General features: G+C 36.3%; 2 protein-coding genes and 1 pseudogene across 5 annotated transcripts; 1 reads left to right on the plus strand and 2 right to left on the minus strand.

Annotated features, from left to right (window-relative positions):
• Positions 1-828: 828 nt before the first annotated feature.
• Positions 829-4,185, minus strand: LOC140015040 (uncharacterized; annotated as a pseudogene).
• Positions 4,186-8,046: 3,861 nt separating this feature from the next.
• Positions 8,047-11,985, minus strand: LOC113712143 (agamous-like MADS-box protein AGL104). 2 transcript variants are annotated; one of them, XM_072067664.1, is made up of 11 exons: positions 10,980-11,985; positions 10,771-10,824; positions 10,601-10,616; positions 10,420-10,481; positions 10,257-10,284; positions 10,074-10,135; positions 9,732-9,831; positions 9,262-9,407; positions 8,894-9,123; positions 8,729-8,826; positions 8,118-8,296 (listed from the first exon to the last, which is right to left on the minus strand). In XM_072067664.1, exons 1-10 carry the CDS (start codon positions 11,162-11,164, stop codon positions 8,774-8,776), a joined length of 936 nt encoding a protein of 311 aa, XP_071923765.1. In that variant the 5' UTR covers positions 11,165-11,985; the 3' UTR covers positions 8,118-8,296; positions 8,729-8,773. The 2 variants fall into 2 exon arrangements, with proteins under 2 accessions (XP_027091235.2, XP_071923765.1); XM_027235434.2 differs by lacking the exon at positions 8,729-8,826 and having other exon boundaries at positions 8,047-8,296.
• Positions 11,986-14,900: 2,915 nt separating this feature from the next.
• On the plus strand, positions 14,901-17,137 carry LOC140003841 (E3 ubiquitin-protein ligase APD2-like). Of its 3 annotated transcripts, XM_072068114.1 has the most exons (9): positions 14,901-15,141; positions 15,258-15,484; positions 15,560-15,656; positions 15,749-15,820; positions 15,947-15,983; positions 16,068-16,167; positions 16,258-16,327; positions 16,523-16,817; positions 16,903-17,137. In XM_072068114.1, the coding sequence occupies exons 1-9, from the start codon at positions 15,027-15,029 to the stop codon at positions 16,979-16,981; spliced, it is 1,092 nt and encodes a 363-aa protein (XP_071924215.1). In that variant the 5' UTR covers positions 14,901-15,026; the 3' UTR covers positions 16,982-17,137. The 3 variants fall into 3 exon arrangements, with proteins under 3 accessions (XP_071924215.1, XP_071924214.1, XP_071924216.1); XM_072068113.1 differs by having other exon boundaries at positions 14,903-15,141; positions 15,947-16,167; XM_072068115.1 differs by having other exon boundaries at positions 14,946-15,104; positions 15,947-16,167.
• The last annotated feature ends 76 nt before the right edge of the window (positions 17,138-17,213 follow it).

The following is a 17,213-nucleotide window of genomic DNA, read 5'->3' on the forward strand; positions in this document are numbered from 1 at the left end:
GTGATCCGATATATTAGGGTCGGGTCAGCCAAATCATGTTAGGGGCGGGTACCCGACCCGTGCCCACCCCTACTTCTGCTCTTATTCTATATATGTTGAAGAACAACGTAAAAGAGACAAGAAAAGAAATAAAAATAAGAAAATTTATAATACATGAGACCCGTGGAATACCCAAATGATCCCAGACAAACCCATCAAATAAATAGGTATCACAATCATCAAACCCACAACCCAAATTTCCAGAACCCATCCTGCCCAAATTATGGGCAAGCATGGTATTTAAGTGGGGCTTGGTCCTTATTGCCAATTATACTTACAAGATCTATTATATACCAAGAATAATTCCATGTATCAATAGTTCGTTTACACGAGGAAATGCTACTATAACAAAACCCAAATGATGTCACGGGGTAGGGGTGTCAATGGGTCGGATTTGGATCCGAACTCGATCCAGATTCGATAAAATTTTATGGGTTCGGGTTGAAAAATAATTCCAATACCCATACTTGTTTACTTTAACAAAAAATGGGTCGAATACGAATATAGGATTTTGACCCGTATCCGAATAATATATTAATAATTATAAAATATAAATATTTCTAAATACATTCTTTTACCAAATTAACAATTTAGTAATGACTTTGTAAATTGATTTGTAGTTAGTTTTGGATTGACTATTACGAGTTATTTGTGATTTAGTTTTGTAATTTGATTTGTTTAAGTTTGGAAATTGGTTTTGAATTTAATTTTGGAATGTTTAAATTTAGATCTTTTCTTTTCGGGTCGACCTGGATCCAACCCGGAACCCATCGGACCTAGTTCCAAAACTCTAAAGTCAAAACCCGTCAGGTATATGGGTCAGATCCGAATCTACTATATAAAAATGGGTCTGAATCTGAAATTTTCAATTTCGGCCTGAACCCAACCCGCTAACACCTCTAGTTATGGGTCTTAATATGGTGCCTTGACATTTGGGCTTCTTATGTATATCAGGCTCAAGAGCACCCGTATTACTTTTCAATGTGCGAAGACCAACTCTCATGCTTATGCCTTCACAAGGAGAATCAGCAGCACAAGACAATCCAATTCCAGTGACTTGGACCAGGCAATCACTATGAATTTGTTGGTCAATGGATTCATTTGATTCTTTCTGATATAAGTCGATAGTGGGAGCAAGTAACTTCCGGTCCAGCACGTCCTCAATGTTGGTGGCCTAAAATTCATCTCTACCCATTTCTTTAGGCTTAATCCTTCAATGAAACTTTCATGTCTTGGGCTTTTGCCTGTGAAGAGTTCTAGCAGAAGAATTCCGAAACTGTATACATCTCCAGCCCGGCGTGGATGATCTCTCGCCAGAGTCATAATCTACAAGGTGTTCAGAGTAAAAGTCAAATGGTGACTTTTGAGACGATGAATGAAAGCAACAGAAATCAGGAAAAGCCGGCAATGGATTTCCCCTAAATCCTACTATATGTGATACAGAAGCGTAATGAACTAACTTATATGCTACAAACTCACGTAAACCAAGAAAATAAAAGCCAAGAATTGTCAAGAAACTAACCTGGAGGCATGTGGCCTATGGATGGATCCCTTCAGCATCCATGGAGCTGACACAAGATTGATCATCACTGTTGTTTATCAACAACCTGGCAAGCCCAAAGTCTCTAACTTTTGCCGTCATGTCTGAGTCCAGAAGAACATTGCTAGGCTTCAAATAGCAAGTCAGTGCAGGGACCTCACATTCATGGTGCAGATAATTCATAATTTATGGCACAAGCGACATCAATTGCTACATTCAGTCTATCCACAACATTGAGCCCCCCTCCACAGGAAGTCCTACTCTTCCCTGTTATCCAATCTTCCAGATTACCATTGCTCATGAACTCAAATACTAAAGCAAGAAAATCTGAATTCCTGAAATCGATGCTGGAGCAAGTAGTGATAAGTTTAACTAGATTCCTGTGCCTGACGTGCCTCAAAGCTGCACATTATGCTATAAAACTCTTCCAGGATCCGGCTGTCTTTGTATTGATGACCTTAACCGCAACAGCAGTCCTTTGTCTGAGTTGTCCCTTGTATACAGATCCAAAGTTCCCACTCCCAACAAGATTTCCTTTGTTGAAATAATTGGTGGCAATGCGGAGGTCATCATAAGCGATCATATGATTTTATTCTGCTTCAAGGATTCAGATTCTACTTCTACTTTTGCCATTTGTTTTCCGAAGCAAAACAGAAAAGCAATTGTGAAACGCACTGCTATTATTGCTCCAATTAGACTGAAAACCAATATTAAATATCTGCGATGAGCCCTCATTTTCAGGCAGAGGTTTTTGTTGCCTTCCAGATGAACCTTCGAAGGATGTGCAAACACTCCACTAGAAGGGATTTCTCCTTCCAAATTTTTGAATGAGCGACTGAGGACCTGAAGTGCCCGCAAGTTTTGAAGATCAGAGGGAATTGGGTCACTGAGTTGGTTTGAGGAAAGATCAAGAGTTTCCAATCCCTTAGCATCTCCTAAAGTATCCGGAATTTGGCCTGATAGCATCTTTGTACAATTGTACCAAGTAGTGAATGCTCCAATCTCTTACGGTTCCCAATTGACTTTGGCATGTCACCTGCAAGACTATCGATTGTGACAAGGAATCCGACCTCTTCCGGCAAAGAACCTGTGAGATAGTTATTGGAAAGATTGAGGAAAGTGCTTAAACTGGGGAGATGGAGAATTTTTGGCGGGATGCTTCCGTTGAGCTTATTATCGATAAGTCCATGGAAAGTAAACTTTGGAAGTTTTTGAAGGTAGTAGGTATGCTTCCAACCAATTCGTTTTTTGACAGGTCTATCTTGTTCAACTTCTGCAGATTGCCAAGGGAATTTGGGATTTTTACATACAAAGGATTTCCAGCCAATCCCAAACCTCGTAGTTGGAACTGCCCAATTTCTGGGGGAATTTCACCGGAAATTTCAGCATAACTCATGTCTAGCAACTCTAAGCATCTCAGTTGGCCAATTGAGCGTGTTATACCGCCAAAAATTGGATTTCCTCCCATGTAAAACTTTTTAAGAACTTAAGAAAGATTGCCCATGGTCTTTGGAATTACACCTTCTAACAGAATGGAATCAATTGCGAGGAAGTTTAGACGGGTTCTCTTTGTTAAGGATTCCAAAAGACTGAAGCCATCACCTCCTGAGGCAACAATCCTGTTGAAACTTGAAACCTCTGTTACACATCTCCAGTTCGGGGAGATTTTCTAATCCTGGAGGAATACTTCCATGCGAAAGGTTATGTGCCAAGCGAATCATTCGTATCCTTGTGAGACTGTGCAAGGATCCAGGAACTGTACCGGTGAATCTATTGAAGGAAAAGTTGAAGCCTAGAAGATTAGGAAGTGTTACTCCGATGCTGCTGGGAAGATCACACCACAAATTGTTGGAAGGCAAAGCTAAATATACACACGTTGTAAATGGAGGAGGGACTGTACCGGAGAAATTGTTAATCCTGAGATCAAGAAACTTCAAGTTTCTCAGACGGGACAAGTTGCTGTGCATCTTTCCATCCAGTGAATTGGTGCCTAAATTTATGACGGATAGAATTGTAATATTTGCTATAGAAGATGGAAATAAACCAAAGAGCTTGTTTCTCGCCAAATTCAGAACTTGAAAAGCCCTTTCAGTTGGCTTATCTCTTGAGGGATTTCCTCTGAAATCTGATTCTGCACAAGGTCTAGAATTCTGAGCTCTTTGCACTGGCTTATGTTACTTGGTATAGCATCAGTTAGGCCGTTGAAGCTCACATTCAGCGTTCTAAGGCGCAAAACATTGCCAAGTTGCTCAGGAAGCTTTCCTGTCAATTGGTTATTCTGCAACTGAAGGGATCCCAGGAAGGACAGATTTCCTATGTAAGGGCTTATGAAGCCTGCTAGTTTAAGGCTTGAAAGGTCAAGCTCTACCATACCACTCTTTGGATCTTCCACACATCAGCACAACATGAGATACAAGAATTTGTTGACAATTCTAAGAATTCGGCAATGGGTTACTTAAGAACCATAGGAATATTTGGTTATCAGACTTTTCAAGCAGTTTAATAGTAGTCTGATTGGCTACTCTGCACTTTCTAGAGTAAACGAATTTGGACAATTTCTCATGACAAATGTTGCTGCCATACTCCATCTCGTCCCCTGCTCAATCTTCTTTTTCTACTTTCTAAACGAAAAAAAGGAAAGAAAAGAGAACTTGTGTTAATGAGTTTCACTGAGATTTTGTGTAATTCAAAGAAAGTGATGGTTAGTGTAGAGGTATCGCAGACAATATGGATCTTGTAAAGCATAAGCGGATAGATCCAGCAGATTATTTTGCTTCTGTTTTGTTCCTTTAAAAAAATTGAAAGATCTCAAAAATTAGTCCTTTAGATTAAAATTTTAACCCACAAAGTAATGGAAATTCTTTTATTACTCCACAAACATTTGCAAATTCCTCTTACATTCATTTTTTGTTTGAGCCACGTGCCCACATCAGTCAGACAACCCGAAAAATGGAACTCGCAAATGAAACATGATTGATATGGCACAATTCCAGTGTACATGTTCGTATAAGTTGAACTTCTATCGAAAACTTGGGTCTTATTTAGTTATTTGGTTTTTGGGCTTTGGGAAATCTGGTTTCCATCGCACCAAGGTCCAGAGGGTTTTTATTTTTGGGGTATGTAAAACGTGCCAAGTGCTTAAACATAAAATTCAAGAGTAATGCATGTATAATCTTGCAGGATAATTTCAGAAATCTCCCCTAACATTTTGTATAATATCACTCAACACCACAGGTTTTTAAAATCTTGTATACCTCTCTTGGATTGATATTTCTTGAAATATTTTAATTCCTTTAGAGGAAATGCAAGAAAGATAAAACTTTTGTTCCAATATTACCATTATATTATCCTACTTATGAAGTTTACAACAATAATAAAGAACAAAATATGGTTAAAAAGTAAAAAGATGAAAATATGAGTGGTTGTCAATGCAATAACGAGTAATTTTATAGATATACAACAACTATTATCTAATATAATCCATGATGTTTAACAAAAAATGGATATTCCTAAATATATGTTTGGTCATTAGATCATTTTTCATTATTTTAAATTTTGACTTATTTATAAAGCTTTTTCTATAAGTAGGATTTGTATTACAGGCTACATATGTGAGGAGATTATTTTAATTTTTAGTACAACTTAAACTATATCACGTACTAACACATATTTTCTTAAAAATTTCTTGACCTCCTTATAACTATCTACAAAATTTTTTAAGGTGTTAATTACTCACCAAAATCTTCGTATGTAATTGACTTTGAATAGATTTAATTTACCCATGTCCTTTCTTATCCCACCATGACCTCGATATAAAGAAATATGAACCATTATTAGATAGCGCAATTTGTTTTTGTAACCTACATTTTTTTTTCCAAAATTTTATTTTGTTTTGGCTTTTTGGTTAAATAGCTATTAAGAGCAATAATAATACTATCAATTTGTAATATTTAATAGGAATATTTAGTTTCTGATAGGAAAGGTAAGTGAGATTTTAAAAATTTTAGAGGAACTAAGTGATATTATGAGAAACCTCAGGGAAGAGATTTCTGAAATTATCCCTATTCTTACTTGAAACCACAACCTTTTTTTTTAAATATTTTTTGGACCCTTGTAGTACCTAAGTGTTGAGACGGAATTAAAAATTAATTAATAGATCAAAGTTAATGTTAGTTCATTTTAATTTCAGATGAAAGATTATAGAGTTGCTTAGTCGAGATTGGAGTGTAGTATAACTATGCAAGTCATTATTAGGGAGAATTGATCCAATCGTTAAGGTTGAGGTTTCGGGTATTAATGGTCATGTACTCAAATTTTCCTATCCTTCCTCGCTTCTTAAGTTCCACCCCTCTCTTGGAAAATAAATTTTAAAAAAACCTTTTATGGCCTTTGTTAAAATGAAGGGTTAAAGACATTGAAATCTTCTAAACTTTATCTTTAGTTGCATTTTGCTCCCCCTAAACTCGTTTAATAAGCACTTCGTCTCCCTATTTGATATTTCAAGACAAAAATGCCCTTACTATTTTATTTTGTTTCTTTTTTTGTTTATTCACTCCCTTTTTTCCTTTTTCGTTGCTTTTTTATTTTGTTAATTTTTACTATTTTTTCACTTCTGTCATATCACTATTTTGTTTAATTTTCCTATTAGTATTACTAATTTGTATGCTAATTACTTTTTAACTATAATTTTATTCTTGTTTTATTTATTTACACTATTAGAAAATTCAAGATAAATTGTATAGCGTAAAAAATTAATATATACCTATCATAATAACAATTGTATATTACTAGCAATTTGACTATTTAAAATGATATTAGCAAACTAGGATGTACCATTAAATTACTTAATATTTAAAAATATCCCAAAAATAAAGTAACCAATTTTGTATTTACTTTTTTAATGTATGATTGATTAACCATTATTTTTTTTACAATCTGAATTCATTAATGTTGTTATTAAAAGTTATTTTATTCTAAACTCTAGATGTATTGATTTAAATAATATATAAATAAATCCTTTGTTATAACATAGACCTTATGATCATTATAACTCCCAATAACAAAAGGTTAAAAAGACAGAATTAAAATAAGCTTAAGAAGATTAAACTTAATATATTAATAATAACAGGTAAGTGAAGAAAGTAGTTGATTACATGAGAGAAGGGAGAAAAATAAAAACTATAAAGAAAAGTGAAGAGGTGATTTTTGGTGGATAGTTAAGCCGACCTAAATCAGCCCTCTCTGAGGTAGTAGGATAGGTCCGAAATGAACCTTCTGAGCTGAGGTGAGTGGCGGGGCTTCTCCCCTGGGATCACTCCGACGATCAATTTAGTATGAGAACGAGAATACTAAGAGTATGAGTCAATGAACAGTAGGCTTACTTGTTGGGAGTGTGTGTGGGGTATTTATAGGAGAGTAGAGGACAGGACGGAAAGCTCATGCTGGTGGGACCCACTCTCTGACATTACGGTTCTGTCTCCTGTCAGGAGGTCTGACCCTGACACTGTAGCTTTCTGGGTATGATGACGGAGAGTATTAGGCAGGTGCCATTAAGTGCCTCCAGTGCTTTTCAGATAAAGCGCTGGTCTCGGGTGATGTCAGGTGACCTGACATCATCAGCGTGCGGCCGAGGTGGGGGTGCCGAGATCACCCACACGGTAGACTAGGGATCCGGCCGAGCTCAGGGGTTATCCTCAAGACGAGGATGACCTTTGTACAAAACGTCTGTGTTGACTCGAGGGACGAGGTGGATTCACCTCGGACGTGCGGGGTGTCCGAGGTGAGCATCCTCAAAAAGGAACAAGTAGAAAAAGAGCAACAAATGAGGAAAAAATAATTAATATAGAAGAGGCACTTTTGCCCTAAAATATAAAGTGGGGAGGGAGGGGGGGAGGGGAGGGGAACAAAGTGCCTATTTATTGAGTTAAGGGGTAAAGTGCAGACTGAGTGTAAAATTTAGAGGGTTCAATGCTTTTAACCCTAAAATGAATTAATCCATGCAAAAAGGGGTTACAGCGGATACTTCATCGCCCATGCAATCCTATTTCTACGTCGTTAGTTCCCTATCTAACCAAAGAAAAAGCATAGACCGACAAAATGTAAAATCGCATGAAGTCTTTTAATCTATAATGATCTAATCTTACTTGAAAAAGTGTACGAGCAAAACCAAAAAAAAAAAAAAAAGTTTCGAAAGGTCCTGTTGGTCCCTGCTGGTTCGTTGCAGTTGGTAGTTCTTAGTTTTCACTCCGAAATCTGAAATTTTTGAATGGTTGGAGTTTAAGAGGCACGAATAAATGTACAATACAAAATTAAGCATAATCTTTGATTACTCTTTTGAAGTATGTTTTAGTTTGTGAGGCTAAACAGATTCGGCAGATATCAATACACAAAATCTTCTCCATTAATTATAGTGACGAAGTTTGACAAAGCCGGCGAGAGCTTACTGTAAATTTGAAATACTTGTGTACTTCACTGGAAACCCTCAATTTCTATTTCTGTTTTTTTATTTATACATAACTATTAATGAAAACCTCAAATATTCTACAATTCTAACTCCTTACAAGGCTTATCAAATAAAAATAGTATTAAAAAAAAACTAAATACAAACAAATCACTGGAGATTATCAAGCTGATCTTGATTTACAGGAGCAAGCTGAGATAAGAACAGCTCCAAGAGTGCTCCTTCCCTGGGTTGTCCAGCTGGAAACGGATCAGTTCCTGAGGAAAACCAAAAACCAAAAAAAAAAAAAAAGAAGAAGAAAATGAATAAATGTAGTTTCTTTCTTAGTTACATAACAATTTGAAAAAGAACATGTTTAACTTTTCTTAAAAATGAAGAAAAGAATTGTTTAACACCAAGACCTATTTTGTCCTTGAAAACTTAGGCTAGTTGCAGTTTGCAACTTCAAGTATTTTTCTTTTTAATATCATTTTCACTTTATACCATCAAACTATTACCTTGGACTTTTGCACCTTAAAGTTTTACACACACCCTATTAGTTACCTGCAAACCTTAGTAACGTCAAAACAAGGACATAAATCCGAGAATGTGACCATCACTTCAGGTGGATTTATTTATACACTAACACCACTTGGTTACCTTGCCAAAAATCCACGATGGTATGAAGTCTTTATTTATGCACTACGTACCAGTTGGATTTATTTATAGTACCCTATTAGCTTCCAAGGCTTTAGTTAGTTGAACAGAGCCATGAAACTTGATCGTTGGGGAATCATTTGCAGTTGATCTGAAATCAGGGAGTAATCTTTGAGTTGAAGACGAAGATTAATGGAACCTCAGGAATATTTACCAACCTGTTGGATATAGGTGCGTCCATGGCGAGAGATTTACGTCGATGATTTGTCCATAGTGATCATCATGGGGACGTTGCAGTACTTGTGGGTCATTCTCGATCTTGCTGATTGGACTGTTATGATCATTCAGCTGCTGCTGCATGTCTGCTGCTGTATCCATATGACTTTGAGGAGGAAGAGTTAAGGAAGCAGGTACCATGTTCTCTATGCGCTGATCAGCTTGCCCAGCTCTACCAGAAAGCACAAAAATTACAACCAAAAAAAAAAAGAAGAAGCTACTAGGTATACATAGCATTGACACGTAATAAAACTAGTGTTTTCAACCTTATTTACTGCTAGTTTTTTACTATGTTAAAATGAGCATGCACCTAAGAGGAATAAGCCCTGTGGGATCCAAGAAATTGAGCATTGGAATTTGATCTTGGTCTCTTTGATGAGGAAACCAATCCAATATACTGCTTGCACTTCTCGTAGTAAACCCATTTACTTGTGCTGCTTGTTGAGCCAAATTTACCTGCCAATGATAAAAGAAAAAAGGAATGAACTGTGCTTATTCTCCCTGATATTTCCACAGGGTGTACCGTCGAGGATCTTCTTTCGACAATCATGGAAATATTAGAAAAACCACATATATAAATGTGACTACCAAGTGAAGATTTAGATTTTATAGATCGATCAAAAGATCTGGGGAGTTTGTAGGTGTGGGGAGGTATACTTCTCCTCCAGTATTTGCTATTTTCATGAAATACACAGCCTGCGATCAGTTCTAGCGACTAAGGTCATCAACAGCTAATCTTTAGTGGAGAAATGAGGATTCCAATACAGTGCTCGCGCTTACCTTGCGTGCTCGAACCTGATTCAGAGTCTCCTCAAGAATTTGTTCCCTGTATTCAGCCTCACAAATCGTATTGATCTCCCAAGGATCACCTTCATAAATTCTGATGATCAAGAATTTACAAATTAAGAAAAAGAAACAAAGACATCAGTGGAGCTTGCTACTATATTGAAATCTTTTGAGTTGAGTTTGTTATTGCCGCAAGAAGGGGACCCCAAAAAAAAAAAAAAAGACCCAGTGCAGAGAACTTTTACAGTTTTCTTGCTAGCTGGATACTACTAGAGACTGTAGACTAGACTCTAGAGGCTAGTGAATGAAGTGACATTAGTTGATTACTGCTAGTACCTCAATTTTTTCTCCATATCCTCCATTTGGGACTTATACCTAAGAATTTCTTGCTGAATTTCCTGCGAGTCCATTTAACTAATTAGCAGTCGCTTTCTCCATACGAGGAAGCTGGAGTGCAATTAATCCAAGCTCATTAATGAGCTCGATCAAGCAGTACCATTTCGTCCAAGAGCTTCTTACCTCAATTTGAGAGTCAACACTTACTGGGCTGAATAGGAAAACAAAGAACGTTAGTCAAAGAATTAGTATAATATAAACTGAATATGTAACAACCAAATATTTTTTTTATCAGTATCACAATTCACAAGTAAAGATGAACTATTGCTTGATGCATATGTGGTACCTGACATCTTGATTAGTTCTGTCTGCTTCAGATTTCAACTTGCCAAGTGCTTTTTCCAGATACTACAAATCGGCATGGTAACACAAACAAGTCAGCATTGCAACCAAATTTTCCATCCCTGTTGAGCTCACAGATTTGCAAGCTATTTAGTTAGTGAAAGAGGAGTATCCGCCCACAATACCTCTTGGTTATGCAGCCTGTATAGAGTTGCATGGAGACGAAAGGCATCCGTATAAAGAGGGGGCCACCGACAAAACAATCAAAAGTAATCCGGGAAAAAAAAAAAACCGCCATTTGAGACGGTATCAGAGTATATAAAGAATGATCAAGAAGCTATAGCTAGTTCCTTACCGTCCTCGCTCATGCTCAGGAAGATTCAGATATCGTGCCATAATTTCCTCAAGGCTTCCACAAATCCGATACATGTCATAGACCAATATGATCATTCAGATCATTTTATGTTGAAAACTTTATATATACTTGTTACTAAAATAAAGACTAAACAGGAATATACAGAAAGAAATTTATAAAGGACACGAGTGAGGGCTGAGGAGTAACACCTTTTGTTTCCTGAAAATACGCTGAGTCTTCCAGAGGGGGAGAACATGATGAGAGCTACATCAACATCACAGAGCACAGAAAGTTCATAAGCTTTCTTGATAAGCCCATTTCTTCTTTTTGAGAAAGTCACCTGCCTATTTGTTGTGCTCTCGATTTTCTTGATCTGGAGCTTCACTCTTCCCATATTTTTCCCTCCTCCTAGGTTTCCTCTCCTCTAAAATATACGTCTCTGTCGAACTTGTTGAAACTTGAAAGCCCTTTTTTGTGAAGGAAGCCAAATATAGTAGTAATCTCAGCCAGGATCAAGTCTGTCCCTGCCAGCTCTTAAATGGAACCTGAAATTATACTAGTATCCTAGTACTTTTGTTTATACATAGATAAAAAAAAGTCATTAATTGCATATGCGAAACAGTTGATGTAAGAAGTTGGAAAGTGAAGGATGAGAAGAGAAGCTAAGAGAGGTAGTAACAAATTTCGGATCGGAAGGGGCTTTTTGGCACCGTTAGGCCGCTGTTCAGAAGATGACGAGAGGGTGAGAGATAAAGTTAGCGGTGAGTTTCCACAGCTGTCAAGGATCTTCTCAAGAGAGTGACTATATTCTAGTAGAACTTAATTCTCTTTTCTTTTTTCTTTTTTTTTAAAAAAAACGAAGAAAGAAATGAAGATTGTAATACAGGAGTAGTGATAAATAAATTTGACAAAAAAGTATAATAAATCAAGTAATACCAGGGTAATTACAACGTAAATATGGACTAGAGGCAGAGGTAGAATACTCCTAATAACAAATTCACTATTTTCTTGTTTTTAAAGGAGGGGGGAGGGATTGGGGATTGGTTGTTTATTGACACCATTTCTTTTTGGTTGTTTGCTTCATTTTTCTCATAGACATTTGAAAAAATGGTAAGCATCAGGTTTTAACCTTTCATATGTGAGGAAAATCTTAGCCAGAGGCCAGCTCTTTTAAGTAGGGAAAATATAAGGCCAGCTGAGCGATTCACTAGCTACAGCCCACAAGATGCTAGTAAATAGGAAAATTTAGAGCCATTTTATACTGCTATTTTTTGAAATTTTTATAAAAAAAAATATTATAGTGATTTGATAAATATGAAATAAAAAATTAATTAAAAAATATATAAAGTTTTTGAAAAAAAATGGCAATCCCAATAGGCCTAGCATTCAAAGCTAAAAGTCTTTGTATAGGGTTTGCTTCGTTAAACACTTCACCCTCATAAAGCGCAGCACAACTCCGATGCACGTCAAAAATTGCTCTTTTACGTAAATTTACCAGAAATTCTTTTTCTAAAGTTGAACTTATATATATATATATATATATATATATATATATATATATATATATATATATATGAAGCATCTAGAGTTGAACTTCGTGTCCATAATGACCATGTTACAACGGTACAAGAGACTAATATCAAGCACGAAGTTGATACTAATTAGAAATTCTGCCACGAGGTCTCTAAAACTATTAGCCATTATGTGTTTTTAATTTTAAATTAGTTTAAAATGCACAAACGTTGAGCAATGAAAATTTTTAACGATAACTTCTTATACACCGTCAGTGTATAATTTTTTTCACACTAATAGATTTATATTATGCCACATAATATGAATTCATGTCATACGTATATGGCATACATCCAAAATTACTAATGAAAAAAATTATTACACTATCAGTGTATTAAAAAATAATTCAATTTTTAATAAGTAAAAGGATAATTAATAGTACTCTATCTCGTTTTTATTATTTTTTTTGTGAAAACACATAAACAAAATCACAAAATTACTTTAAAAATGAAGAGCCTATAATATGTGTTTCGTGAAAAAGAGTAAATTGATAATTTTTTTTTTGTCCATTATGTATTGCAAATGTATAGAATAAGTATATAGAAAAATGGATGATGAGTTTATTATAAAACGTTAACATTTATTTCCCTCGCTGCATACACTTAAGATAAAAAAAAATTTTTTGAAAATTTTACAATATGGAATAACCACTTCTCTACAATTTGTAGTATGCTCCGAATGTTTTTTTGCACAAATAGAAGAACCCCTATTAAAAAAAGTCATAATTCAGGGGATCGGAAAAATTTTTCTAGAAAAGGGTATTTTGGTAGATAACAAAACATGTGGGAGAGGGAGCGAGGGTCCAGGTGGACAGCAATCCAGATTAATTGCAAAATGGAGTTTTTGAGTTTGGGATTTGTTGGTTTGTTTGGAAAGGCGAAGATAACGAGGTGGATGATCAGCTGCGTCTTGCTTAAGAATGGGGGAGGAGGTAGCCGCCGAATTCCGCAAACAGAGAAAAAGTTTCGGTCGGATTTTGGACGCGTCTTCTCCGTTTCCTCGTTTTCTTCAAACCTGAAACTCCGCTCTCGCTTCCACGATATACCACAGACCTCTGCATTTTTCACCCATTCCCTCCCAAATTGTCCCAATCCACGCCTCAGCAGGCCGTGTGCAGCATACTGGTATTGTTAATACAGTCAACCCTCCATTCCATTAATAATACTTATCATATTTTTATTTTATTGATTTCCTAAAACAAGAATCACCATTCCAAAATTAATAGTACATACATGCTTTTCAATCTTTGTGATTTGAGAAAATAATTTTTTAAAATTTCAATGCACATTTAATAAGGGAGTATTTTGAGTTCAAATAATACATACTCCCTCCGTCCCGTTTTATTAGTCTTGATTTTTTTTTTTCACACAAATTAAGAAAGTGTAATTAATTTGGTTGGAAACATAAATTTAGATTAATAATTTCCTAAAATACCCTTATGCTAATCAATGTAGTCAATGTATTCAATGTATTGGAAAAGCTCAATGTATTCAATGTAGTGGGTTAGTATTTAATAACAATGTATTAATAACAAGATATTTAATAAGGGTATTTTAGACAATTTGAAAGATTATTACATTTCTTAATGGGAAAGTGAACTACAATTTGGGACGGACGAAAAAAGGAAAACAAGATTAACAAAGTGGGACGGAGGGAGTATATAAACTAACCAGTGTCGTGCTGCATCATCTAAATGTAATGATTATTATGTCTCCGTAAAAAAGTTAGATGCCCAAAAATGACTCTAACATTTAGGACGGAAGGAGTATGAAAATTGTGGTGATGATGTCTGGAGTAAAACATTAATTAGTTGATCGTGAGGTTCGATTCTAAATCCTATGTATTTTCTCTTTTCTTCAATTCTAGAGTCTCTAATAATACAAAAAAAAAAAAAAGAAGTAAATGTAAACATAATTAAAGTTTTAAATGATTATAATAGGTACTATTCATTTTTGGAATCGGTAACAACTTTAATTATTTTTACTTATCAATTTCCACTTCTAAAACGTTATAATTGAATTTTCGCTATGAATTGTTTTTACTATTTATTCAGACAATCATTTGAGTAATCTTTCTTAGTTCCGCCCACTGTTTTCTGTTATTTCGTCAGCAAAAAGACTTAGGAGGCAATGGCGTAGTAACGAGCAGACTGTACACAAAATTTCGTGCCTAGTGTATACTAGTGTTTGGGTTTGATGCAGCCCAGCCCCAATTGTATACTAGTGTTAGCCCACTTTAGACTCTCTCCTGCTTTGCTGTCCTTCGTGATGAATATGATGATCCACTTCCAGGTTGAGAGCCTGACCCAAAGCCTAAGGGCAGAAGTCGGACCAAATAAGACACGAAAAAGACAGCAAGAAGTTCAAGAACATCTCAAGTCCGCATACCCCCTGTGTGTGAAAAAAAAAAGGAAATAAGTTAGTAGCTGGACGGCTATAGCAATGACAAAGTCGTAATGAGCACTGCCACCTAACATTCAAAAATAGGTAGTGTCAATATCATTACCGCCTCAAATAAGCACAGAAGGATTAGTAGAGTAGCAAGCAATACAGCAACTGGTCTCCTCCATAGCTACTGGTCTCCTCTCCTCTCAGTCTTAGACAAACTCCATTTCTTCCGCATTGTCAATATCACCAACTGTTACAGTTTTCTACAATCTTAATAACCAAATTGGGAAAAAAAAAATGCACAGATCAGTTCTTGCAGCACAAAGCAATCATCATCCTCGTCATCAGTATTCTCAGCGGTGCCAAGAGACTCGTGTTTGTCTCCTTGCTCCTTTATCAATTTGCCTTTGTGGCATGTAACATTATCCCTGTTCCTTTTTTTTTTTTTCCTAATAAGGCTTTGTTCTCGAGAATTGCATAATTTTTCTTCCATTGGATGATGTATTTGTTTATTTATTTTGCATGCAGTAGCAATTAGCATGAGGTATGTTTATTATGGGGATTGTGACATGCTGCTTGGACCTAGCTCGTCGCGATTATTTGAGGCCAATTCTGTGTTTGTGAAGCAAGTTCACGTCACAGATACTGATAGGAAAGGAGTCGTTCTTTACGGGTTTTCGCAGAAGCCTGAGCTGAGCCTGGAAGAGAGTTGGAGTGTGTCAAATTATATGATTGTTGGATCCTACAGTCATAAGGTAACAACACTTCAGAACCTGAACTTCCACCCATATTTATGGAAAGAGATTTTATCTTGTGGAATATTCTGTCAGGGATTCTCGCTGTGGTTGAATAAAGGTTCAAGAATTCAGCTTGGACTGGAAGCAGAGAAAACTAGTTTGAATCAACTTGATGTATCAGTAAGTAAAGGTAGACATACTGCAGTTTGTTCTGATTCTGAGAGTAATAGTAATCCCCCATCCCTGCTCAATTTAATATTTTTAAACTAATGTCTAAAACAGGGGTGCGGCAATATGAGACCCTTCTGCCACCAAATTCTCTAGGTGCTGACCTCTTTAATTATGATACAGCTGGTAATAACTTCTCTGACTTTGTACTCCTAACAAAAATATTCAATGAAAGAACATGTAATAGGTAATGTTCAGGTGTGAAGTACATTTGGTTTGACATTTGTTTTTTATACTTGTGATTAAGTTCAGGTAAAGCAGCTGAATATGTCATTGAAGAAGATGATAGGTACTGCATCCGCATCACTAATTTGAATCCTACAAGCATCATGGTGGTAATGCATGTGAATGTTTCTTCCAAAATGTACGACAGCACAAAAGCAAAGAGCATGTGTTCAACAGGAAGCGGGACATGCCATCTCAATCTTCTTTTCCCAACTACCCAATATGTAGTAGTGACTACTCCAAACAATGTGAGAAATCTCTTCCATGGCGTTGCTATGTCTGTGTTTAACAAATCCTACTGAAACTAAAGTTTTGACTGATTTATTGGATTAATGCAGGGAGATCTTGGCCAATGGCATGTTGAGCTTTCATTCGTTGCTCGTCTTCTTGCCTACATTTGTATTTTAGGTAACTCCATATTGACTAAGCTCCTGAATTCATGTATTTTTGGTATTAGAACAATTGACATTTTGTGAGTGCATCTCAACTCTCAAGTTTTACAAATTTTACATTCGGATTTTGCGATATTGGGCACCTGGAAATGGTCTGCATGGATTTATTTGGAGGGGTACTAATTGTAGCCTTACCAATGAAATCTTCCAGGTGTTGTTGTTATTATCATCTTTCTGCTGTTAAAATTACTGGGAGCATGTAATGAGGAGAACCATGAACCAGAACATCCTGTAACGAGAGTTGCAGCTGAGACTGAACCTTTGCTGCCTGAGAAAGTCTTCAGATTGCCATACGGAACTGATGAAGAAGACAGGGAGTCAAGCAGGGGTAGCTCTTCAGAAGACCTATATGATGGCAAGATTTGTGTCATCTGCTATGACATGCCACGAAACTGCTTCTTTGTTCCCTGCGGCCACTGTGCTACTTGCCAAGATTGTGCTAATAGGTAAATATTTGGTTGAACAAAAACCAGTGTGGCCCTTATGAAATGTGAATATTTGGAGTTAATTCAAGGATACACTATTTTGCAGGATCATGGAGGGGGAAACCAGGGTGTGTCCAATATGCCGACGGCTCATCCATAAAGTGAGGAAAGTTATTATCCCTTAGAACTTGCCTTTCGTTTGAAATATTTCACGAAATTTGCTGTTGTGAGCAGCTATTTTCGTTGGTTCACGTTGAAGCCAGTCTCCTTTTACCCCTTGAAATGCCAAATGAAAAGGGATATTGATAGCATAACTAATTATTCTGGGTATGCCCAAATCCCGATGAGTGTTGCGCTTGAATTTCCATAAAATTGGATCTTCCGACCATCTCCTAGTACAAATTTCTGGCTGATGTT

This window comes from Coffea arabica, chromosome 10e, assembly GCF_036785885.1.
Source record: "Coffea arabica cultivar ET-39 chromosome 10e, Coffea Arabica ET-39 HiFi, whole genome shotgun sequence".
NCBI lineage: Eukaryota > Viridiplantae > Streptophyta > Magnoliopsida > Gentianales > Rubiaceae > Coffea > Coffea arabica.